This window comes from Branchiostoma floridae, chromosome 3, assembly GCF_000003815.2.
Source record: "Branchiostoma floridae strain S238N-H82 chromosome 3, Bfl_VNyyK, whole genome shotgun sequence".
NCBI classification, from domain to species: Eukaryota; Metazoa; Chordata; class Leptocardii; order Amphioxiformes; family Branchiostomatidae; genus Branchiostoma; species Branchiostoma floridae.
Window position 1 is genome coordinate 3,947,932 of NC_049981.1, and position 23,949 is coordinate 3,971,880.

Sequence of the window (23,949 nt, forward strand, 5' to 3'; positions counted from 1 at the left end):
ACACATTACGCTAAGCCAAAGAAGCATCTAAGACGATAAATGATCCAATACGACTGTTCGAAAAATCGTAAACCATGTGAGTCAATCGTTTCATAACATGCGCGTAAATTATTCAATATGTTAAGGACAACTATATACGAGATATACCGAAAATTCAACGAGCAATATATTTTTGTACCGATTGCATATGTTAGTCCAAATAAAGTTTCAACTGACGAGTTGTACTATTTGTTAATCTTATACTTTATTGATAAACAATACTGATATAAGCCGCTACAGGCCACTAGTTTTTCTGGAGAGCAAAACAAACAAAGAATTAAGTGCTGAGAATGTGTAACAATATGTACAGCTATATAAATCGCCCCTTCCCGTGGACAAGCTATAGTGTCAAAGAAGGGATATTTTGATCATATCTTTGGCTACATAATAAAGATAAAGAAAAAAACGCATAAAGCAAAAAAATCCACCCTGAGATATATAACGTTACTAATAATACACACATCTATACATGTAAAATACTGTGAGGAAATACATTTTGTATGAGAAACGATATTTTTACGGCAGTTTTGGCTTCTGTACTAAACCGATATTTGTGTTTGTCTTACATAGTACCTATACGTTACTAGTCCTGAGTACACATGTAATGCTGACGTCACGATAGTCCTGAGCTGTTATTAGATCTAGAGTCTCGTGGACAACTGATTTCTGGCACAAATGCTAGATATTATTACTATACTACGTGGAGGTTGTTTTGTGCAACGAAATAAAAATGCAGATGTTGTTTTACAAGAAAAGAAAAACAAAACTGTTTCATGTTACATACATATAGTATTAAACTTTACAAACTTCATTAATTTGTTTTGAAACCTCCATGCTTTATAAAAAAATGTCTTTGATGTGCGTTTTCCAGTCACTACTGTGCTTCAAGTTCAGGGAGTCTGTCGTAATCTGACATTTGACCTCTGAGCTTCTTTTGGTCCACAATTCCTCGCGCCAAGTGATCATAGTCGTCCGACCCTTCCCCGAGATGGTGGTACTCACTGTCTGGGCTGTTGCCATGGAAACCGTTGCTATGGGAACTGTTGCTATCAAGGCGGTCATATTCTGCTTTTGATTGGTCGCTGGTTGTCACCGTTCCTATGGGAACGGCGTATCCGTCGTCCGATCCGTCAGACAACCGAAGAAGGTTCATTCCCGCCTTTTTTTGTCCGAACGATCGCGGGGGCTTGCGGGGCGGGGACGTTACCATGGGAACATCGTAGTAGTCGCTGGACGGTCTGATGACGTCACCTACGACGTCAGGTTTGGGGTTGATGCTTTTTCGCGGGGATTTTTGCGGCGGTGGTCGCTTCGGTTTTACCGGTGCTTCCAGGTTCCCTGGTTTGTAAACGGTCGCGTAGGGAGGATAGCTGTTCCCTCTGGCGGGTTTTGTCGGCGGTGCAGTCCCCGGGGCCCCCTCTTTCTGTTCTCTCGCGTTGCAGGGTACCTTTACAATTCCTTCGTCGATCTCCGCATAACACGGGTCGGAGTACGGCTGTTGCGTTTCGATGCGGTCCCTGGGTAAAACGTCGGAGTACCCGTATGGTGTGACGTCACGGATGATGACATCTTTCAGGGGAGCGGGTTGAAGGACATGCCTACCGTTCGGAAAGGGGAGAGGTGCGGTTTGAACCTCACTGCCTTTCAAACGTTTAGCGACCAATGGCTCCTGTACACGCTTCCATTCTGCGCCTTCTTGGATGGGAAAGGGGCAGTCGGCGGTTTTTCTGATCGGTTTGGACGGTGTGACTGGCGCCACCGGTTTACCGTAGTTTGCGTCCATCAGACTCGTCTTCTCCTCACCCACACGGAAAGTGATGACGTCAGGATGGGGCGCGGAAGGGCCCTGATCCCCAGCCGGCCGTTGCCTGGAAACGAGACGAAACAGAACAAATTTGACTTTAGAAAATGTGAGGATGTGTCAGTGTCGTCTGTACATGACGTCACTGGTTTCTGTTGCCTAGCAACAAACCCCTTTCTCTATCCTACTCCATATAAAAAAGGCATACATAACAAGCAAAAATACGGATTGACCTCTCCTTCTAACCTAAACCGAATTCATGCCAACCCTTTTTCCTCATTCGTTTAACAAAGATGGAGAAAACGAGCGACAATCTTAGCCATACGATGCCACCGGAAGCCTGTCCCTATCTCTACAGTTCCGGGAGCGTTGCCCGTCCGCCCAGTTCATTGGTCATAAAAGTTTTACGGGGTTTGGTTAAGTTACAAAAGGCCAGCAAAAAAGACAAGCTGTCAGAAACAGACCACTGAAAGGAATCCATTCTTAGCAGACCGTATAAAAACACCCCTAAGTAGAGAAAGGCAACCAGGTTAGCAAAACTACGCGTCTACTTTCAAAGTGGGACCCAACCCTAATTCACCTTTATCCGCGAAGTAACCTATATTCGTTATTTCTAAAACCCGGGTATTTAGTGTTATCCATCCAGTCGGCCGCGGCTATCGATGGTTTCAAACTGCAATATTGACAATTTATTGAGCATAACATCGTACGTCGACTTGATATCCCTTGATACCTTACTTTTTAAAGCAACGGATATAGGTTACCCCACGGCTTAAGGTGAACTAGCGTTACCTACCGTTTCTCCCCGGCCTTCCGCTTGGACCAGCACCACCAGGCGAGGCAAGCGGCTCCGGCCAGACTCAGCACCGCCACCGTCACGGCTAGGAAGATCACCACGGCGTTACCGGATCCACCCGTCTGGTCTATTGTAGTCGTCAGGTCTGGTGGGAGGGGAGGTACGGCTTGATTTTATTTCAGATTTATCATACTCACACACAAAGGAAGAGAGACATAGAGAGGGGAGAGCGATAGAGAGAAAGGGTCGGAGAGAGCGTGGAGAGAGACTAGAGAGAGAGAGAGAGAGAGGATCACAATGGTGTTTCCGGAACCACCTGCTCTACTGTAGTCGTCAGGTCTAGGGAAGTAAGACTGGCTTGTACTTTTATACTTCGGGTTTAGGGACACACATACACATACACACATACATTTTTGTGATTCGGATTTAGGCACACTCACAACCATACACACACAAACTAACACACATACAGACACACACAGGGGGATACTCGCACACACGCGCGCGCGCACACACACGCTCACACACACCAGTGTCGCCCATCTCTTCTGTTTGGTCATCAGCTCAGGTCTGTTTGTTTGTTTTGTTTTGATTTGTTTTGTTTTGTTTTGTTTTGTTTTGTTTTATTTTGTTTTGTTTTGTTTTGTTTTGTTTTGTTTTGTTTTGTTTTGTTTTGTTTTGTTTTGTTTTGTTTTGTTTTGTTTTGTTTTGTTTGATGGAGACAGAGAGTAGAGAGAGAGAGAGTAGAGAGAGAGAGAAAGTCACTTACTTGCGCTACATCCGGGGCCCTCGCAACCACGCTGTGAGGGGCCGAGACTTGACGTCACCACTTTTGACTTGGTGCTCTTCGTCTCTGGGCCGACAGGAGGCGTTGTCAGAGGTGCTTCGGGTGTTGGCGTTGGGCAACCAGCTACAGATTGCAGAATTTAGAAACTCAGCACTTTTTATACACTTATTTCAGTACAAGTAAAACACAAAAAACTGGAAAATTTCCTTAATTATTTCCTTACTTGACAAAGCTGAACATATAAAATTAAAAGGTACTAGTAATCAGATTAGCATTTCTATTCTTATAAAATTGTCGTTGCAAAATATATTTACCGGACGCATCAACGGTCATGTACTGTAGGGTCCATCCCCGGAAGTGACGTAGCTTCTTGTTGGGTTTGGCGGAAGCAGAAGTGACGAAATTGACGTGGAAATCACGACCGGAGGAGATGAGACACGTGGCCCTCTCCCGTCCGCAGAAGGCTGGAAATGAGGAAGGTTCGGTTTGATTTTGATTTTACTAGGACTAACATGCAAAATGTAATACAAGAATTAGAAGATGAACACAAGCAACGATTGCATACTAGTATTTCAGACAGCATATTATACAATAAAATGCAATGTACAACCCTATAAGTTTGTTAGTTTTGTCTACCAATACCGTAAATGTTGTATTGATATCTGGCATGAAGATAGGTGCAATTTTGTAAAAGAGAAAACACAGAGACAGAGAATGAAAGATAAAAAGAGAAAGAGAAAGACAGAGGCAACCACAGAGATAGATGGAGAAAGAAAGACAGAGAGGCAGACAGATGTGAGATGAAGAAAAAGAGAGAAAGGTAGAGGGGACGACAGACACAGAGAGATGAATAGAAAGAGTGAAAGACAGAACGACAGAGGGATGATAAGAAAAATACCGAAAGGCAGGCAGATGAAAAGAAAGACAGAGGGAAGACAGATAGAGATTAAGAGAAAGGTAGATGGGAAGACAGATGAAGAGAAAGAGAGACGGAGACAAATGAAGATAAAGAAAGCAAAAGACAGATGAACAGAAAGACAGAGGTAGGGAGGTGAAGAGAAAGAGAGAGAGAAAGAGAGAGTAGCAACTTACTCCAGTGCTTGTTCCCGCTCAGGTCACGAATGATCAGAAAGTCATCGCTGCACTTCCCATCCGGCTCGCGAGGGGGCAGGTCCATTGAGCTGATTATGACCTGGATCTTCTTCTGTGGTGGTGCCTGCATAACGATATGCAAATGAGAAACTTCATGCTTCTTTGCTGAAATTTGCTGAAGTAATTGGTCACTGGACTGACCCCTTAAAACTTACGATAACTTTGTTGCCTTGTACATTAGGCGTTGCCAAAACCACGGAAAAGAATCTTACCCCTATCCGCCACACACAGTCCAGTTTCTCTCCCGGCAGCCTTGGCGACCGGAGAAGACCGGAAGTCACAGCCCCGCCCACTTCCTCGGGGTGTCCAATCGCCTTCCACCAGCAAGCTTCGGGAACTGCAACGGCAGCCAATCACAGATCGGTCATCAAACTTGATCAGCGAATCACCGTCTAGTTTACTATTATGGAAAGCATCCTCTATCTGTGCGATTGGAGCTACACTGACCACAAATGACACACCTGTCAAGTTGTCTATCTCTTTCTTTCATTCATTCATTCATTCTTCGCCTTCCTTTCCTCTTTTCTGTTCTATTTTTCTCTTACTTTCTTTTCTCTCTCTTCCTCTCTCTTCAAATTTCCTCTCATTCTTTCATTTTGTTTGTCCTGAGTACATGGCTAAAAATACTAATGCGGTCAGCGGCTGACGACAGGAAAGCGCCTCTTGCGGATAGCGACTAAGTGCAGTTATAGATATCATAAGAATCAATTTATTTCAATGGTCAGATTTTTGGTATATTTTTATTGAGTATAGAATAAATGCTGGTACAATAGAAACTAACACATCTAATTCTTTATTGGATTTTTTGTCAGAAAAGTTGCGTATTTGTGCGTTATTACAAGGACGTTATAACGTTATTACAAGGACGTTATGACGCATAATTGCGGTATGAGACCACAAAGCTACGCAAAAACCGCGCGCTTCCCGCGTGGTAAATATTCCCCCCTGCAGCCGTCCTAATTACTACCTGTTCATGTCAACACCTGGCTGCGGTTTAAAGAACTGAATGTAGTCTACTTATTTCATTGGTCTAATTTTAGCCTACAGGAAACCACTAACAATGGGAAAAGACGAGAGCTTTCTGTAGGGCGGTTTGTTATCTATGCTTGTCTACACCTGTCTAGCTGACTATGGTTTTGTAAGTGGCGAGGTTTTAGCCAACAGGAAGCTACCAACACAAAACAATGTATGTGTGTGTTGCACGGAAAAAAGTTAAAGTGTGCAGCGCAGAACAAGTAAGTAACAAAACTACAACCCTGTTAACGTCACATAACCCACTCATCATAGAAAAAGTGAGACACTTCATCTTCCACTGCTTCCAGAAAAGAAATAAAACCCCAAATGCGTACATCGTAGCTCTCAGCAGTCCATATTATTGATAGAATACTGTAGTCACTTGTTTCCACTTGTCACCATTGTTACCTGTACCAAAGTCTTTTATTTTATGTATCTTTACTATATGTTATGTATGTTTCATGTTACAATTAGCTCTCTGGCAACTAATCTATGTTGCGTAGAAAAAAAGGATAGGTATGTTGACATTGTTGCTGTCGGCCATCGTAGGTAAGACCAGGACATTGCACACACACCCACCCCCCACCCCCACCCCCCTTACACACACACACAACAAAAATATGTATCACCCACACGCAGACAGACGGCATGACGTCACCAGACAACACGTCATCAGACGGGTAAAAATAACCCCCTAACACAACAACCTGCCGACTTCCGGTTCCGGTCTGCGGCAAATGAACAAAGGCGTCCAGTGCAGGTGTTCAAGGAACAGGCCTCTCAAGCAATCTCCAAGCAGATGCAGAGAGGAAAAAAATCGTAATGGTCGACCTGTTCTACGTTTTGCACAGTCTGTAGCCCATGTCCACCCATACAAATTTTCAAACATCTTTTTAGGAAAAAGAGGCTCTTTTTCTTTTCACGTTGTGCTTTGGCAAAAACACAGACAAACCTGAACAAGTGACCACCTCTTCATAAAGACTACTCTCCAAGCAGAAGTTAGGCTCCGGTTGTTTTTTTTAACGTTTTTTTAGTCGTTTTTATCGGGCTTTCTATTTTGTCATTTTTCTTGAAGTTAGGTTTTGACACAGCAAGATAAAATACAAAATAGAAAGCCCGATAAAAACGAATAAAAAAAACGTTTAACAAACAGCCGGAGCCTAACCTCTGCTTGGAGAGTACATAAAGACCACCAAAGGCCTATGTCACCACTTCTTGGTGATCCGTTAAAGGATTTTTCGATTGTTCGATTTTTCAAGTGTTAAGAACCTTGTAATTGTCCGTAGCGACCATTTATCCACAAAGACCAGATTTCATGGGTCCCCTGGGTGGTCGTCTTGGTCAGGTTTGACTGTACAGTGTCGGTCCCTTTCAGAAGGTTTTTCACAAGTAAGAAGAGTAAAATAGTCCTACGAACAAATTTACGTAAGGATAAGCTACCCCCATTTTTTTTCCAGACAGTGGGTGGAAAGAATGTAAGTGTGGTCAAACCGCCGTGCTATTTTTAACCTGCCACCCCCGTCTTTTCTGTTACACTCCAGTTGTGTTTACTTTAGCCGTCAGGGTTTCTGAATGACTCCACTCTGGGGTTTTCAGGACTGTTGTTTTGTTTACAAACCGTCTATAAACGCCCAGCCCACGATAAGGTAGGGCGTATTCAAGCAGATACTGGCAGGGACGATAGCGTGGCATTCTAATTTTCTCTGACACAGTACCGAACCAGAAACTGCAGACATTCGTACACTTTGGGACAGAGCATTAAGTGGTGTTGTTGCCTTTACCTGTTTCCGCACTGAAAAAATCTGCGGATAGACAACACGTGAACATTTAGCGCTAATATAACGCCAGTTCACCGGTACCTTTACCCACGCACAGGGTAACCTATATCCGTTTGTTATAAAAAAAATGTGACAGGGCATTTAGGGATAGCAAGTCGATGAACGGTAATTCAAAACTGGCATATTTTGCAAATACTGCAATTTATTTAAAACCACCTTCCGTTGTGGCTTGATATCCCATATCCCATATCTCAATTTAGAAACAACGGATATAGGTTATCCCGTGGATAAAGGTGAACTAGCGTCAACTTCTGACGGCATTTTTTTTACTCAGAGTGGAGACACAGTGCGCCCATCCGTATTTGCGATTAGGTTCGATTAAAAATTGCAATGCAGTGTTTTGCTGTAAAAGGGATGCTCACATTGACCGTAAGTTCGAGGTGAAGCGGTCACCACAAAAACCGCGAACATAAAACCGCCGCGAATATTTAGCATTTAACAGTACTAGCAAGACTATAAGTACACATCTCCGGTCAGCTCCGAGCCATGTCCGTCCTTGTCTTATCATCTCCGCCATCTTGGTGACCTCTACTTATCGTGTCCGCCATGTTGGTGACCTCTAACACAAATCTGTTATCCGGACCTCCTTATCTACACCCCATGGCGTGACCTTGAAGGATTCGAGGTTTCCGTTTATGAAGGTCGCTTCCAACATGGCGGCTTTGTTGGTGTGAATAGATAGGCCCTAGGCTTTCCTGTTTCACGCCTTTCCATAAGACCCTCTTTCCTCTCCTGGTATATTGTTTTGATAGAATGTTGGATTAGATATCTGTATTGTTTCTAGGTAATGTTTCTTTATAATTTACCAACGAACAAGTTCCATCAAGATTGAGTCTCGATGGAACGAAGTTTATAATCGTAATTGTTTGTATGCTACAATGACTAAGGTCCAAATACCATGCCTTTGCTGTTGTTTATATACTTCTTTCACGACAAAGAAAACAACATGTCATTTGTTTTAGCAGCTTCGTGTTATATACTAGAGGGAGTGACACTTATTTCGAGCACAAGAGCAATCTCTCACTCCAAAATCGTGACCATAGCTTGTTGAGAACGCGAGATATCAAATCCGTTAGTTCCGCTATAGTACCAAAGGAAGTCGCCAGGAGGCCCAAAATCTAATCGTTATCTAGCTTTCGTAACACCGCACCAACACACCAAGTATGAAATCAATCCATTTAGCCGTTCTTGAGTTTATCTTGTTCACAGACACACACACAGACACAAAGGCACACACAAACGCTAGTGAAAATAAAACCTCTCTAATATTTCATGCAGGTAACAAGAGTTAAAACGACAGGTGCTTCGTTGGCGTTGCCACACTTTTATTTACCAAACACAGGCCCAAATTGTGTAGCGTACATAAAATTAACAGACAGACGACATTCCAATCTTAAGTCCGGAGTTACTAAACTAGTAATTTTCCCCAATTAGGAAGTCGAGTGATGCCTACACCAAAACAAACACTCAAAAGAAGAGCTTCCTGTTTTGCATAGCTTCGAGTCTGGAATGACGGCCTTTGAACAAAGCAACCAGAGATAGCAGACTTCACACCATATCTATATTGCTATGTGTCTGAAAGACATAACGTTCTAGATATGAATAGCAACGCTGCATATGCACACGCAGATAAAGAATGCAAATCAACAAACACACAAGCATACATACACGTTCACACACGCGCACGCACATACACAATACCATATAGTCAAACACACATATGTACACACAAACACAAATAGACAAACACACACACAGAAACAAACACGCATATGCAAGTTTCACGCAAAACCGCACGAAACCACGAACCACGCATAGGCAAACATACTAAATACTACCGCATACACACATACGCAGACGCACACACACTTGCACACACTCAGAAAAAAACACCCACAGACACCCACAGGGAGACACACACACATACATGCATACAAACACACACATACACACACACACAGAGACACACACAAACGCACACACACACACACACACACACACACACACACACACACACACACACACACACACACACACACAAACAAACCACAAACAATATTTTACTTTGGGGATCAAATAACCAGGACAAACGAAAAGTCAGACATGATGACTAATATCGAGTAAATCAATCCAGAAATCAGAAGTGTTTTTCGTGAAACTTTGTTAAAATTAACGAAACTCATTTAGTTTTGCATAACCTGTGAGAAAAAAATTCAGCGAAGTAAACCGAAACTCAAAAACAAGTCTGCTATCTCGGCGAGAACATCCCCCGACTCAGAACACCCACCTAGACAACCATAACAAAGGCTCAAACCTCGCAGACGTGTAAACAATAGGATGGGGACCAGTCGACATGTCAGAGCCTCGAGTCGTAACCATACCGTCGGGTGATCGGCGCTATCTCTACGGTCCTGAGAGCGTAGCCTGCCCGACCAGTTCATTAGCGCACACCGGAGAATTCTTTACGGGGTTAGGTTAGTTTACATCGCTCGACAAGCCAAAAGGACAGGCTGCCAGCAATCCGTAGGTAGCTGACTGGGCCCGGTTCAACACACTAAAGCCGCAAAGTCTAGAATGGTGTCCAGGTTAACATGTTTTTCTCTTGTTCACGCTTTCATTCCCAACAAGACCACTGTTTTTCAATGTTATGATAATTTTATTACTATTCTATGCTTATTGGCATGATCTATAGGCCTGATGACTTTATGATCTGTGGACAAGAAATTTGTCAAAAGACAACTTTTTCCTTCGTTCTTGTTGTTATTTCTGACGGTTAAAAAGTGGGCGATTTCGCGATATCGCGCATTGCTCCTCCTAGTATCAGTTTCACATGCTTGTAACGCAAAGCTAAGCTAAACAGTCCAACATGTTATTCTGGCATAATTGGGCCAAATCCCGGCCTGCAATGTGCGCTTTGTCAAGAGTCATCCTTCCCAAACGCAATGACACATCGCAGATACAACCCAAACACTAGTCTAAGAGCCTCAAAAGCTTTAAGAGTCCGAGCTTCAAGTAAGATTTCTTTACCACTTTTGTTGCCAGTAGTAACTGATATGTAGCGTCTTAAAATTTCAACACTGTAATAGTCATGATAGTATGTTGTCATCGGAAAGAACGGTAACATCACAACCCCCACCGAGAAACCTACGGTAGACACTACCCAAACACCACTGAACCGCACCAATCCCGCTATCTCATTACAAACTCTTAAAGGAGCCCTAAGGCCTAAGCAGGTTTTGCCTGTTTTGAGTGGAAATATTTTGGATAACGTAATCTGTGTGACATTGACATCTACTGCATCATATTTGCACATCTACATGGTTATTTCATACTTTGAGTGGTTAAAAACGGCGCAAAAACAAGCCGCGCGAGGATTCCCTAAATATTATACCCCCCAAAAATTAGACCTCAGATCCAGCCAGTAACCGTTTTCCGTCGACAATGTTCGGCAAGTTCCGGGCGCGTGACGTCACGACTTCCCAGTTTAACCAAGATGGCGGACTCCGGTTCCACATCCACAGTGCTGGGAAAGAGAAAGCGAAAGACTGGGGCCGGACGACCCCGCAAGTATTCGACACCGGCAAAGAAACTGAAAATTCAAGAGATGAAAAGGACCCGTGTGTACTTGGGCGATGCATATAACGACTGGAAGGATCTAAGAGAGCGGCTCGGACTGAAAAGTGATCGCGAGCTCGCGTGCGAACTGATGAAAAGGTTTGTTATGAACTTTCTCTATCCAAACGCGATTCCTCTCAATATTCGCTAACAATCACTAACGTTAGTCGTATTTATAGGTTGTACCGAATTTTTCGATATCTGTATTTGCCTTTTTTTACGTGTTTATCGCAGAACCATGTGGCGTTACAGATAACAGATCAAAATAAACCGGCCAGCCGGGCCAGGCCATGCCGTGTGTAAATAAAGTATGCTGTCACTGCTGTGCATGAAGTTACAACCAGTTCGTGTCCCGTATTTTGCATGCTGCAGGACGAAAAAAAATTAAAGAAAAAATGTTAAACATAATTGAGGCCATGTTGCTTACTGATCCAAGTACATCTATTATTTTTTATCGGTTATTGGACGGCGTGCATGTTGTAACTTGTGACTTACGGCGGCCACTAGTAATAGTATACTAGTACTGGTACATGATATTAGTACATTGCAATTTCTTTGTCTTCTTATTTCTCGAAAGTTTCTACAACTACTACACATACTTTACACTGGTCGTGGCCATCGTAATTTTTATAACCTCATTTGCTGTATAGCGGTTCCTGCTGTTGTTGTTTTTTTCGTGATTTTGGTCATAAATATAAGCCTATCTTTGACTAGTTCATGACACATTTTCATGAATAATTTCCGCCAGCTTCAAGGAGAAGATGTCTGTCCCAAGGACATCAAGCCCTAAGTGCACATTCCAGTCTCTAAGCCTCTTCGGTGATGAGTCAAGTGTTGGGACACAGTCAGATGATGACGGTTCTTCTGGTTCTATTGTGTAAGTAGTATGGTACTACATGCTAAGCATGCATTTCATTAGCCAAAATTGCTGAAGCCATGAAACCCGATGTGCAAAATACACCCAAAACAGTTTGCTACTTTTGTTTCAGTTTGTTAAAGATAAGTACATGGTATAAGTGTAGGAAAGAAGTTGAGTTTGTTCATTTAAAAGTGTTTCTGAATGGCAAAGCCTGAAAACATTTGTTGTATATGATATATGACCCAGTTCAGCATGATGGGAAGGAATGATGACATGTGTAGATTTAATTATGTATGTTTGATGCATTTTATTTTGTGATGCCTTGTTCGGTTTGCTGTAATACTACTACCTTTACTATTGAATATCCAATTGCCCTGTTTTGAGGCAATTTTAGAGTAGAACAGCCACTTTTACAATTTGATTTACTTATCCTGTTGTCATTTTGCTGAAAACTTCAGTTACCATTCAATGCATGTTGTAGCAATTACCTGATTTATCAGGCTTCTATATGACATGCCCAACATTGCTGGCCTCTGTGAGGAGAGGCTAACTACAGCCCCGGATAACAGAGTTTGTGTTGCACAGACTAATGTAGCTAAGTACTGTTTGTTATAAGACTTTGATTTAAGAGTTGATCATTATCTTTATTTCTTATGAGAACCAAAATGAAGTTTTTGATTCTGGAGAAAGCACCCGCATTATTTGGCATACGCATTTAACATGTAAGATTTAATGCAAGTACATACTTATCGCAGGACAGAAAACGTGTGTGTGCCACCACAATGTGAAGACCTGGAGGATGCTGTGAGCAGGTACTGTTCTTTCTTCTGAGACTGTTCAAAACATCTGTTGGTGCACACAGTACTTGACTTATCTTATATTGTTATAAAAAAAATAATCATTTACTGTTTATTTCAGAGGTTGACATTAGCTAAATATTTCTTTTGTGTATCTAGATTCTAATTCTGCAGCTGATATTGAAATTGTTACATTTTTTGCTATGTTTTCTTGATATTGATATGAGAGATTACAGTCATGCAGTATTTGTACCATTATCGCGTGTTCATTTGTCAACCAAATAAAACTGATCTGTATTTTATATCCTACGTACAGCATACACCATCCCACAACCAGGAACCCTGAGAGTGAGAATGAGCCTGGGAACGAGCCTGAGAATGAGAGAGAAATCAATGCCTTGGAAAACATTGGGTAAGTAGTTGGCATCATTTACCTCTTGGTAATAAGGCCACAGCAAAAAAATTTTATGGATGACATCCACTGGCTCATTAATTTTCACCTGATTTCATAAAAAAAAAATTTGTCTTCTTCTGGTCAACATCATGATGAAAGATTTTTAAAAAAATGAGCAAATGTGTAGCCTAATGATTTTACTTGTAGAAGTGAGACTAGCGAGGTAGTTATGACAGTAGTTGTAGAATTGAAGCTTGATGGATATTTGTAAAAGTGGCACCAATACAGAAGCAATGAGTGTAGTTACCAACTTTCTAAGACAGGGCTCGAAATACTACCTGTATATGCACGTTAGTGCAGGTAAAATTGAAGCTGTCCATGTATTTCTGATTTCTACCTGCACCTAACCTGCACTGGTCCATGTACTGGGTTTTATACATAAATGTCATATGATGTAGGTGTATGTGGATTGTTATTAACTGCATTGAATGTTACCACTTCCACTTATTAAGTAATATGCTGTTTAAAAGAAACAATTAGCAATTGTTCTTGAACAATTTTAGTATGATCTATTAATACTTCCTAAATAGAGTGATGCAGGTAAAATGTGTCTGGTGCAGGTAATTTTCAATGTTAAAAAATGCAGGAAAAAGTATTTCGAGCCATGTAGGAGATACCTCTCTACCATACTAGAGTCACTTTACTACACCGGTGCACTGCGTGAATACAGGAATGAATGACTTGTCGGCTGTGATACCATGATTTGTCCCTTGAATTCCTGTTGTAACGTTTATATTTTGAAAATGTTGCCATCATGTTCTTTGTTCCCACCTTTTCTTGCACTATCCCACTATTTCTGCAGTCTGTTGAGGATGTCATCAATAGAATTATAATGTTTGGCCTAACATATTCATGAATTCATGTTGGCAGACCTTTGTCTTGGAGGCATCCCTCCCTATGTCCTGTTTGTTTTTGTTTACTTCACCAGCTGGTGCTTCTGTTCAATGAAAAAGATTGATAGTGAAATTTTCTTGTATAGGTTTACATGTAAAATATACTTCACATATATTCTCCAGGATTTCTGTGGAGCTCGACAACGATGATGAAGTCTCTGACTCTGACTCAGTGGGGTACTTTGATGATGTGTCAGGTGACCCTGACTATGAGCCTCCTGCAATGCTCAAGTATGTATGTGTATCGATTGTGTGTGTGTGTGTGTGATTGTGTGGTGTTGCTAGGTAACAGTACATACTGTGTCTCACTGTTTATGTTTGACTATCAGCAATTGAAGCTTTTGCCAATTTGTGTGATTGGGGACATGTATTAATGTATCACCACTTGTATGTTGTAACCGTGTAATTGTTGTATGTTGATTTTGCTGTCAATTAACAAAATGGAGAGCCTTGATTCATCTGTCTTGATACATTTTTTGTCCAACCTATTTTTTTCCACTGTATTTCAGGGCAACATACAAACTGTTGGGCAAGGACATCGAGTCCTTGGACATCATAACGGCGGAGGAAGAGGTATTCTGTCACGACATGGCTCCAGGAGAGGAGGATGAGTCTCTTTTAGGAGAAGAGAGCTTGGACACCGAGGAGGAAGGGTCCATTGAGGAGCCAGCATCACCTGCCACCAGACGGTTTCCACGACAGTTGAAAATTCTCAAACCAGAAGACATTGTGGATCAGCAGTGCTCCATAATGTACAAGTGCAGCCTCGAACAGCTTCTCGGGTTTCTCGAGATTCCTGCTGACATGAGAAAGTGCAGGGTACCTAGCTGTTCCAGTAGTGGACTGGCTGATCCATCCATGGAGACCGTAGCGAGTGGTGTGGTTGTCAAATGGGTAAGCAAATACTTTTTTTTCAGCAAATGGCCGACTTGGTGTTATGTATTTATCATATTTTGTGTCCATGTATGATATGTTGCTGCTGCACTTGCAGCTTTCGTCCCATTTTCCTTGACCATAGAGCTACACTTATATATTTTTGATGACTTGTGGTCACATGTTCTGTTCAATATATCCTTCACTGCAGCTCTGCAAAGGTGGCCATCTTATCTGGCGGTGGTTCAGTCAACCACGACTGAAGTACGGCATCCAGGGAGGGGACTTTATGCAGGCATCTAGCCTCCTGTTGTCCGGCAACAACTATGCCAAATATTCTCTCATGTGCAAATTCATGAGTCTGGGTTGTGTGAATGCATCCACATTTTACAAAATCCAGAGTCAGTATTGTGTAGGCACAATTGATGAGTTTTGGTCCAGACAACAGAGGGGGGTCATCAGGCATCTCAGGACCAAGGAAGAGGTTGTACTCCTTGGTACGTACAGAACTACTGTATATTTGGACAAATGTAACATCACTGTTTTCCGTTTTCAAAGATTGACAACTAGGATAAAAAAGTCAATGTTGATTTCTTCATTTTTGCCAACATGTTGTATATCCCAAGTGCTGTCTAAGCTAATGAATTGATTCCTATTTGTATTTTGTTATACATTGTGTGAAGACTGACGTGTATTGTTAACATCTGCATATTTTCATTGAAATGATAATCGCTTCAAACATACTTGACATAAAGCTAACATCAATGCAGATTGATACCATCATGCCATATCAAGCCAAGACAGGAATAATTGGTTTCAGCATTGCTATATTTACTCTACTTGATATTGAAAGGAGACTAAGGAGATTTTTAAAAATCCTTTGAATGTTGAAATTTGATAACGTTTTGCACAGGCGACGGACGTATGGACTCCCCTGGGTACTGTGCGCAATACTGCACCTACACGGTGATGGACAATGAATCCAAGTCAATAGTCACGGTAGAGGTGGTGGACAAGAGAGAGACAGACAGGAAGTCCACTGTGATGGAGAAGGCGGGGTTCCAAAGAGCCATGGATGACCTGCTCAACAGGCGTGTTCCTGTCAAAGAAGTGTGCACGGATGCGCATGTACAGATAGGTTCACTGATGAGTAAGTACAGTGGAATGTCATATTTGTTGACCTAGATTCTCAACTTCCAGAGCCAATAAACAATTAAATGTTTTTTTAATTGAATCAGCGTATTGCATTGTCTGTGTCTTACCAAAACTGAGGGGATGAATGTGGCAATTTTTTTATACAAAATTGAAGGAAACCTATGCATATATCAATTCAATGTGATCATATGAAGCATACTTTCTTTGATTCATTTCAAATATGTATTATTTCCTGCAAATAGGGCCTGACAAAGGGGTATATGGCAAAAAAGGCATTCATCATTCCTTGGATGTCTGGCATGGGGCCAAAAACCTTGCAAAAAAACTAGTGAAAGTAAGTACACAGCATCAGTATAATGTGACATAGTCCATTCATGTGGATATACTCAGTAATATTGGATGATGTCATGTATAGTCTTTGCTGTCTGGTTTACAGGAATAGCATGGTGGCAGAGTTATTCAATACACACAGAAGTTTATAACAGTAACATGATCTTTATTGCAGAAGGTCAGCCTTACAAGTGCTGTATATGCTATTGTTTAAAATAAGGATTGTATGAAGGTCCATATTATGTCATCTATAGCAGCATTTTTTGGACATTGTGAGAAACAGGAGTGGCTGGCTCTTGCAAGGACTAAGACCCTTGGCAGAAATCTTGATTGTCTTTTTATTTCGCTAGGCTGGAGATGAGAAGGGTTGCACGGACCTGAAGCCGTGGTCCAAAGACATTGTCAACCACTTCTGGCACGCGTGCAAGAAAGCCAATACTTACGAAGAATTCATGGTAAGTATTATGTTCTATGCATCTGCAAATGAGGACCAAACCAGACAGCTAATAGTAGCAGTATGCACAGTCAAGAAATACATTCACCATAGTCCTCCTTGAAACATAATGTAAGAGACACAAATCTAAACAACTCAATGAAAGCAGTTCTTCAATTCTATTGTTGTACTCAGGAAAAACATTCCATTTTATTCCTACATTAACTAGTAAGGGAACGTCTATTGTTTCTAGTCTACTGTTATATTAGCAACTTAGGAAACCATTCTACTGTTATATTAACAACTTAGGAAACCATTCTACTGTTATATTAACAACTAAGAAACCATTCTACTGTTATATTAACAACTAAGAAACCATTCTACTGTTATATTAACAACTAAGGAATAAGATTCTATTCTGCCTTAACTTAGATTAACTACTAAAGAAAACATTCTCTTTTAATAGGCAACAGGTTTGTTTTCAATGACAATAGTATTCAATGGTTAATGAATAGTTGATGTCATGTTTAGAAGTCACGGTTTAACATTTCTTGCCATTAGGGGATGTGGAAGGGGGTACTCCACCATGTGGTAGACGAGCACACATGGGGCTCCGGGTCTTGTCACCACGACCCGATTGACCCCACTGTAGCAAGAACGAAGAAATGGCTGGTCCCGGGCTCAGCAGCACACAAGAGGCTGAAAAGCATCATCTATAACAAGAGGTGGCTAAAAACAGTCACCAAGTACCTACGCTTCAGGTAAGAGTACTTGTATGTCTTTGATTCAAGATATTTGTGCTATGTGTTTCTTTCAATACAAGTAAATACCCTTGCCTATGTATAATTAGAAATACATGTTCTCCATACCCTAATTTTGTTACAGGTTTCCATATGCTAATATTTGCTCTGGAATCGTACAACATGGCTAAACCAAATCATGCCAAACTTTTTTTGTTCCAGAACAACATCGGATCTGGAATCTTTCCAGAATCACATTCTGATGTACGCATCAAAGCGCCACTCCTTCACCCCCCCGGTGTACAAGGCCAGATGCCAGCTTGCTGCACTGGACTACAACGCACATAAGGACAGGCCAGTGTGGAAGACAAAGGATGGGCATATCAAGTAAGTTGATTGGTTTTCTGTAGCCTTTGTTACACATCTAACATGCTTGACTTTCGTCAAGATGTTGTACTAGCACTCACATAGTACAAAGCAGAAATTACAGGTACGTTTTTCAATGAAACGTTTTTCATATTAAGAAAATGTAAGGTGGACAATTAAGTTAATACAGGTACAGACATCTATCACAATGGGGAATCTTGACTCCTTTCCACTGAAAGTGAAAGCGACTGTTTGTGTGTGCTTACAGGTACAGACGCCGGTTTCAGAAGAAATCAGACAGGTGGTCAATCTATGTGTCAAAGCAGCCAAAGCACTACGCCTATATCAGGGACCTGCAGTCTGCAATTGTGCTGAAGAGGATCAATTCCCACCGCGGAATGAGGCGAACCCAGCCCTTGTCAGAGACCGATCCCAGGCGCTTGGGCAACCTGGCATCCATACCAGCACCTCCAACGCATGTGCTTGTGGAGCAGCACAAGTCGAGGATGACTGATTCCACACAGGGTGCAGAGTGAGGTGTGGTGATGAAGGTAGTTGCGTACAGTCATTAGGTTTCTGTATATTCAAACTTTTTTATTTCTCCATTGCATTCCTTTGAGACCGAGGAAAAAAAATTCTTTATCAGTGAAATTGCATCCTCCTATGCAGGGACATCCAACAGCCAAACTGCCTGGATGTACCCAGCTCTTTTAACCGTCACTCTTAGTTCCTGTGGACATCCCACCACCCCCACCCCCCCCAAAAAAAGAAAAATCAGCTGCCAGCCAGAGAATAGGCTTCAAAAGCTGTCTTGCATGTATAAGGGTATCGTCATTAATAGTTATAAGCAGGGCGGTCAGGACCTAAGGGTGACGGTTGAAAAAGCAGGGCACATCCTGAAAGGCAGTTTGGCTGTTTGATGCCCCTGCGTAGGAGGATGTGAAATTGTATCAACCTTAAATTCTCCTTGTCTCATATAACCTACTAATGAATGATTTATTAGATTATACAGGGTTCCAATGCCATGGCTGCTCTGCATTTAATTGCCTTCGTCACCACCCCTTGCTCTCCACTATCACATGTTAAGAGTTAAAAGATGTTATCTGCAATCCTTTTTATCAACATTGTATTTAATTTTTAAAGATTCAAAGTATGATGTTGTTTTGAACCAAGAAGTGTTATGTTAAGTGTTTATGAGCTGTATTTTGTTGCGGTTTAATTCAGTCGGTGTGGAATGAAGCCTGTGTATATGCCGAATGGATCAGGAAACCTTTTTCGGATTTTCAGGACACAACAACTAGGGACAACAACCCTGTTCCCCTCCCCCAACCGGCCATACTGCCACAACACAAAAGTCCTATATGCTGCGTGCCGAGACTCCCTGTGGTCCGACCCTGGTTCCTGTGGATCTCGCAAGGCAAGCAGGTCGTTTCTGAAGAACCTGTTTATCCGCAACACACCAGGGTCTAGGATGTACATGACCATGTCCTGGAAAAGAAAAGAAAGCTTACATGACTGTATAGGTTAATATGTGGTATGTTATTTATATACATAGTAGTTGTTTCTGTAGTGCTGCAGTGTGTAGTGCTTAAAATGAATGCTCCCTCGACTTTTTATGCCATCTATCTGACAGTCTTGGCTTTCCATGATGGTTCATTTAAGTCAGTTCATCCTCATATGAGGTGCCATAGACCAAACATCTCTATCTAGCATGGCGGCTAGCAAGTTAATGACATGATGGTTATGATGAGATCAAAACCCTTTATGTGACTGTACTGACAATACTGACTTGCATTGATTGTGTGTGTCATACTGTGTGGAGGATTCTATATTGTACTCTGTACAGGCGTCCCTTTACAGGATAAAGACATATTGACCCATCTATTTACTATGTTGTTGTAAATGTTTTGCTAATTGTTAACTTAAATGTATGCATGTATATTTGTATATCTGAAAAGAACAGCCGCTAGCACCACTTACATTACATTCAGAGAGACAGGACTCTGGTCCACCACCACAACAGATTTTCTCCTGGTCCGTCGGCATGTTTCGGCATTTTCCACAAGTGCACCACTCTGGTACGATGTTGTTACCTCCAGCCCCGCCACCTCCAGCCCCACCATCTCCGCCACCTCCAGCCCCACCACCAACGACACCGCCCTCGGCAACGTCACGACCCTCAGCAACGACAGCGTCTCCAGCAACGTCAGGACCCTCAGCAACGACAGCGTCTCCAGCAACGTCACGACCCTCAGCAACGACAGCGTCTCCAGCAACGTCAGGACCCTCAGCAACGACAGCATCTCCAGCAACGTCAGGACCCTCAGCAACGACAGCGTCTCCAGCAACGTCACGACCCTCAGCAACGACAGCGTCTCCAGCAACGTCAGGACCCTCAGCAACGACAGCGTCTCCAGCAACGTCACGACCCTCAGCAACGACAGCATCTCCAGCAACGTCACGACCCTCAGCAACGCCGCCAGCAACACCCCCACCCTCAGCATTGTCCTCATCAATGTTCCATCCATCAAGCATCATAATGTCAATGATGACGGCTGGCTGCGTAGTCGCCATCTTGTGGACGAGCGTCCTCAGCTGTTGCGTACTCAGGCGATTTATCCTATTCTAAGGACAAAATATAACACGAAATAAGAGACAATTGATTAGGTGGAAGATACTGAAGTAATGACAGAAGTAAAGTGCACTGGTATTCTAAATCATTGTAGGTTATTTATTCCAGGATTACCTCTAACTTCTTGGCCCTCTGGGCTCGCAGTTGCAGCATCCTTTCTCTCTGTTCGTCAGTTGATAGTGTGGGCACGTGTCTTCGCCGGGCTCTGGTACCCCCAGCTCTGGTGCCCCCAGCTCCGGTGCCCCCAGCTCCGGTGCCCCCAGCTCCGGTGCCCCCAGCTCCGGTGCCCCCAGCTCCGGTGCCCCCACCTCTGGTACCCCGTGCTCTGGTCCCCCGTGCTCTGGTCCCCCGTGCTCTGGTCCCCCGGGCTCTGGTACCCCGTGCTCTGGTACCCCGGGCTCTGGTTCCCCGGGCTCTGGTACCCCGGGCTCTGGTACCCCGGGCTCCCCTACTGCGGGCTCGCGTACCGCGGGCTCCCCTGGTTGTCAGGTTAGAGGGGGGGCTATAGGTTTCCCCATCGCTTTCCTCGCCAGGGGGAGTCGTGCTGCCCTCCATCTCACTCCCCTCGTCACTTTCAACGTACAGGTTGCTGAACACTCCAGAGATGTCCATCTCTGTCTCCGACTCCATCGGCGAAGCTGCCCTTTCAGCTCCTTGGGGGGACTCCATAGGGGAAGCTGCGCTAGCAGCTCCTTGGGGGGACTCCATAGGGGAAGCTGCGCTAGCAGCTCCTTGGGGGCACTCCATAGGAGAAGCTCCGCTTTCAGCTCCTTCAGATGGCAGTAGCCCGGCTCTGTCTACATTATGCCGTGCGAACGCCCTTCCTCGCACTTCATGGACCTTGAACAAAGAAAGGAGGTACATTAGAAAGTGGACTAACCTAGTCTAGATATGTATTTACATAACTAGTTAGGTCACACCAATTTTATTTGTTGATTTGCCTCGCTTACCGAAAAAATTCGAGTCACGAAAAAATAAGTAAATATTGCCATTCATAGCAGCATGGATATAATTTCCGTTTAAAAAAACTTTCATTTTTTGCCTTTCCTTCAGAAAATTTAGTTACAAATAAAAGGAAGAGATTCATTGTATGAAACGTGCCATTAAACTCGTCAGGCTGTTATTTATGCCTCATATCTTTAATCTCCAAGCAGAGGTTAGGCTCCGGCTGTTTTTTTAGTCGTTTTTATCTATTTTGTATTGTATCTTGTATTGGTAGGTTTTGACCGATAAAAACGACTAAAAAACAGCCGGAGCCTAACCTCTGCGTGGAGAGTATCATATCTTCACACGTTTTGAAAAAAAATCAAGATGTCGGTCCAATTTTTTCATTTAAAAAATCCGAGAAGCAACAAGTAGTCATACATCATTTACATAAAATCTAGGCATTTGTGCAATCCTACCCGATACCTTTGTACCGTTTATAGTTTTACTTATACGAAAGAAGATAAATCCCTATCTGTCGATAATTCTGCATCAGAAACAATACTTCGGAATGCCTTGCAAGTTTTACTTTTTTTCTAATGGTAAAGACTATGCAGTTTGCACCCTTCTGGCAAAAGGAAGTGGCATTGAAATGCAAAAACGGCACTTGCCGAATCAAAACAACACTGGACTTCTGTTACGATTACCAAAGGACGTTGTAACGTTTGATTTATATCTGTAGATAATTCTGCATCGGAACAATTCTTCTCAATGACTTGCTAGTTTTACGTGTACGTTTGTAGAAAAAACATCTGTGTTTTTTTTTCTAATGCCGAGTAAGGGTGAAAAATATGCAGTTAGCACCCTACTGGTAAAAGTAAGGGGCTTTGAAATGCAAAAACGGCACTTGCCGAATCAAACAACACTGGACTTCTGTTACGATTACCAAAGGACGTTGTACCGTTTGATTTATTTCTGTAGATAATTCTGCATCTGAACAATTCTTCTCAATGACTTGCTAGTTTTATGTGTACGTTTGTAGAAAAACATCTGTTGTTTTTTTCTAAGGGTGAAAAATATGCAATTAGCACCCTACTGGTAAAAGTAAGGGGCTTTGAAATGCAAAAAACGCACTTGTCAGATCAAAATAACACTGGACTTCGGCAACAATTACCCAAAACGATAGTTGATTTCAGTCATGTAATCAACATTTAAACTTACGATATCGTAGCTAGGACGCTATATAGAAGTATGTTATCAATCGCACGTTATGCTTCAAAACAAACGCTGACTTGACGAGAGGGGAGAGATAATACTAGTAACATCTTTCCATCCAGACGCAAACTTACTAGTAGCTAAACAGAATCTGTAAGCGTTTTTCAGATATCTGCCTTATTTGAATAGAAGTGAGTTAGCTGTCTTTCGGTATCTCTTGTCGAAGTAACACACATGTTTACGGTGAACACATGTCCTCCGCACCCCGAAACGTCAAATTACAAAACAAAATATAAATAATGAATACATACATCTTCAGCGTCCGCGTCCGCCAGCATACGAAAAAGCTGACCGGCTTTTGCTGCGGCTGTCCTCTTGGGGCGTCCAGACATATCGAACTGGGAAGAAATCAACTCGAAGAGCGCACGAAAGAAAGCGGTATCGTCCACGTGAGAAAAAAAGACAACACTGGCACACACGAACCGCGCGCTTTCTGTTGACCAGCTGTTGACCTCACGCAGAAAGGTCACAGTAATCACGTGACTACTCGTCGGATTGGGTCGGGGGAGCTCGGGAAAAGTCGGGGACTGTTCCGGAAATTCAAACATGGCTGACACCAAAATCCGCCGGCGAAGCGACCTGACTTCACGGCGTCCTCGCGCTACTGCGGGATCGAACTTTTGCTCTTGGAGTGTTGGTATGGAATGTAACAGAGTTGTTTCATCTTATACTGTAGAGAAGTACCAAAAAAAATTGACTTTTATAATTGATGTTCTACAACCCTGAATCAGGCAAAACCTGCTTAGGGCTCCTTTAACTATTCCTCAAGTGACGATCCTTCAAACTTAAGAAACGCAGTTGCCATACCTTGTCCGAAGCATTGTCTTGCTAAGACGCCGAGAAGAAGCACCAACACGGACAGGTGTCTCAAGGCGCCAGCCATAACGTCTTGAAGGTTTCGTCCCGTTAGCGAAGTGTGTCCTGTACGAGCTAACGCGTGACTACTGTATGCTGCTCATAACAGGAAGTCGGTCAGTCAGGGCAGTGCCTTAAGGCATGCCCATATATGGGGAATGGCGTGACGTCATAGCGGACCGTACCAAAACAGTGAGTTTAGGGGGGAATGTTTGCGTAAGGAACAATGGAGTTCCCCGGTTTCAACTCCAAGCAGATGTGGGGATGAATGATTCCGGCTCGTTTCGCGCTTCTGTTTGTAGCGTTTTGCGCGTCTCTTTC

At 42.8% G+C, this 23,949-nt stretch overlaps 3 protein-coding genes across 4 annotated transcripts; 1 reads left to right on the forward strand and 2 right to left on the reverse strand.

The window, feature by feature from the left end:
• Positions 1–307: 307 nt before the first annotated feature.
• Positions 308–23,852, reverse strand: LOC118411111. Its single transcript, XM_035813146.1, has 7 exons — positions 23,581–23,852; positions 4,788–4,912; positions 4,516–4,639; positions 3,738–3,887; positions 3,406–3,546; positions 2,637–2,781; positions 308–1,907 (listed from the first exon to the last, which is right to left on the reverse strand). The coding sequence occupies exons 1-7, from the start codon at positions 23,654–23,656 to the stop codon at positions 914–916; spliced, it is 1,755 nt and encodes a 584-aa protein (XP_035669039.1). The 5' UTR covers positions 23,657–23,852; the 3' UTR covers positions 308–913.
• On the forward strand, positions 10,664–19,314 carry LOC118412627. Of its 2 annotated transcripts, XM_035815619.1 has the most exons (14): positions 10,664–11,141; positions 11,791–11,919; positions 12,657–12,713; positions 13,015–13,110; positions 14,169–14,276; positions 14,555–14,939; positions 15,130–15,415; positions 15,832–16,068; positions 16,316–16,407; positions 16,754–16,858; positions 17,398–17,597; positions 17,799–17,963; positions 18,211–18,493; positions 19,230–19,314. In XM_035815619.1, the coding sequence occupies exons 1-13, from the start codon at positions 10,921–10,923 to the stop codon at positions 18,476–18,478; spliced, it is 2,349 nt and encodes a 782-aa protein (XP_035671512.1). In that variant the 5' UTR covers positions 10,664–10,920; the 3' UTR covers positions 18,479–18,493; positions 19,230–19,314. The 2 variants fall into 2 exon arrangements, with proteins under 2 accessions (XP_035671512.1, XP_035671511.1); XM_035815618.1 differs by lacking the exon at positions 19,230–19,314 and having other exon boundaries at positions 10,678–11,141; positions 18,211–18,638.
• On the reverse strand, positions 18,671–23,525 carry LOC118412628 (translation initiation factor IF-2-like). The gene is made up of 4 exons (XM_035815620.1): positions 23,025–23,525; positions 20,689–21,414; positions 19,923–20,567; positions 18,671–19,430 (listed from the first exon to the last, which is right to left on the reverse strand). The coding sequence occupies exons 1-4, from the start codon at positions 23,319–23,321 to the stop codon at positions 19,158–19,160; spliced, it is 1,941 nt and encodes a 646-aa protein (XP_035671513.1). The 5' UTR covers positions 23,322–23,525; the 3' UTR covers positions 18,671–19,157.
• Positions 23,853–23,949: the final 97 nt, after the last annotated feature.

Excerpts from the sequence above, each read along its gene's own strand:
- LOC118412628 (XM_035815620.1), bottom strand. The coding sequence starts at position 23,321 with ATGTTTGAATTTCCGGAACAGTCCCCGACTTTTCCCGAGCTCCCCCGA. Across the intron at positions 20,568-20,688 it reads AGAGGGCCAAGAAGTTAGAG|AATAGGATAAATCGCCTGAG; the intron begins GTAATCCTGGAA and ends TTTTGTCCTTAG. Across the intron at positions 19,431-19,922 it reads CCTGTCTCTCTGAATGTAAT|GACATGGTCATGTACATCCT; the intron begins GTAAGTGGTGCT and ends TTTCTTTTCCAG.
- LOC118411111 (XM_035813146.1), bottom strand. The coding sequence starts at position 23,656 with ATGGCTGGCGCCTTGAGACACCTGTCCGTGTTGGTGCTTCTTCTCGGC. Across the intron at positions 4,640-4,787 it reads ACTGTGTGTGGCGGATAGGG|GCACCACCACAGAAGAAGAT; the intron begins GTAAGATTCTTT and ends ATCGTTATGCAG. Across the intron at positions 2,782-3,405 it reads GGGCCCCGGATGTAGCGCAA|ACCTGACGACTACAATAGAC; the intron begins GTAAGTGACTTT and ends CCCTCCCACCAG.
- LOC118412627 (XM_035815619.1), top strand. The coding sequence starts at position 10,921 with ATGGCGGACTCCGGTTCCACATCCACAGTGCTGGGAAAGAGAAAGCGA. Across the intron at positions 11,920-12,656 it reads GGTTCTTCTGGTTCTATTGT|GACAGAAAACGTGTGTGTGC; the intron begins GTAAGTAGTATG and ends TACTTATCGCAG. Across the intron at positions 12,714-13,014 it reads CTGGAGGATGCTGTGAGCAG|CATACACCATCCCACAACCA; the intron begins GTACTGTTCTTT and ends TCCTACGTACAG.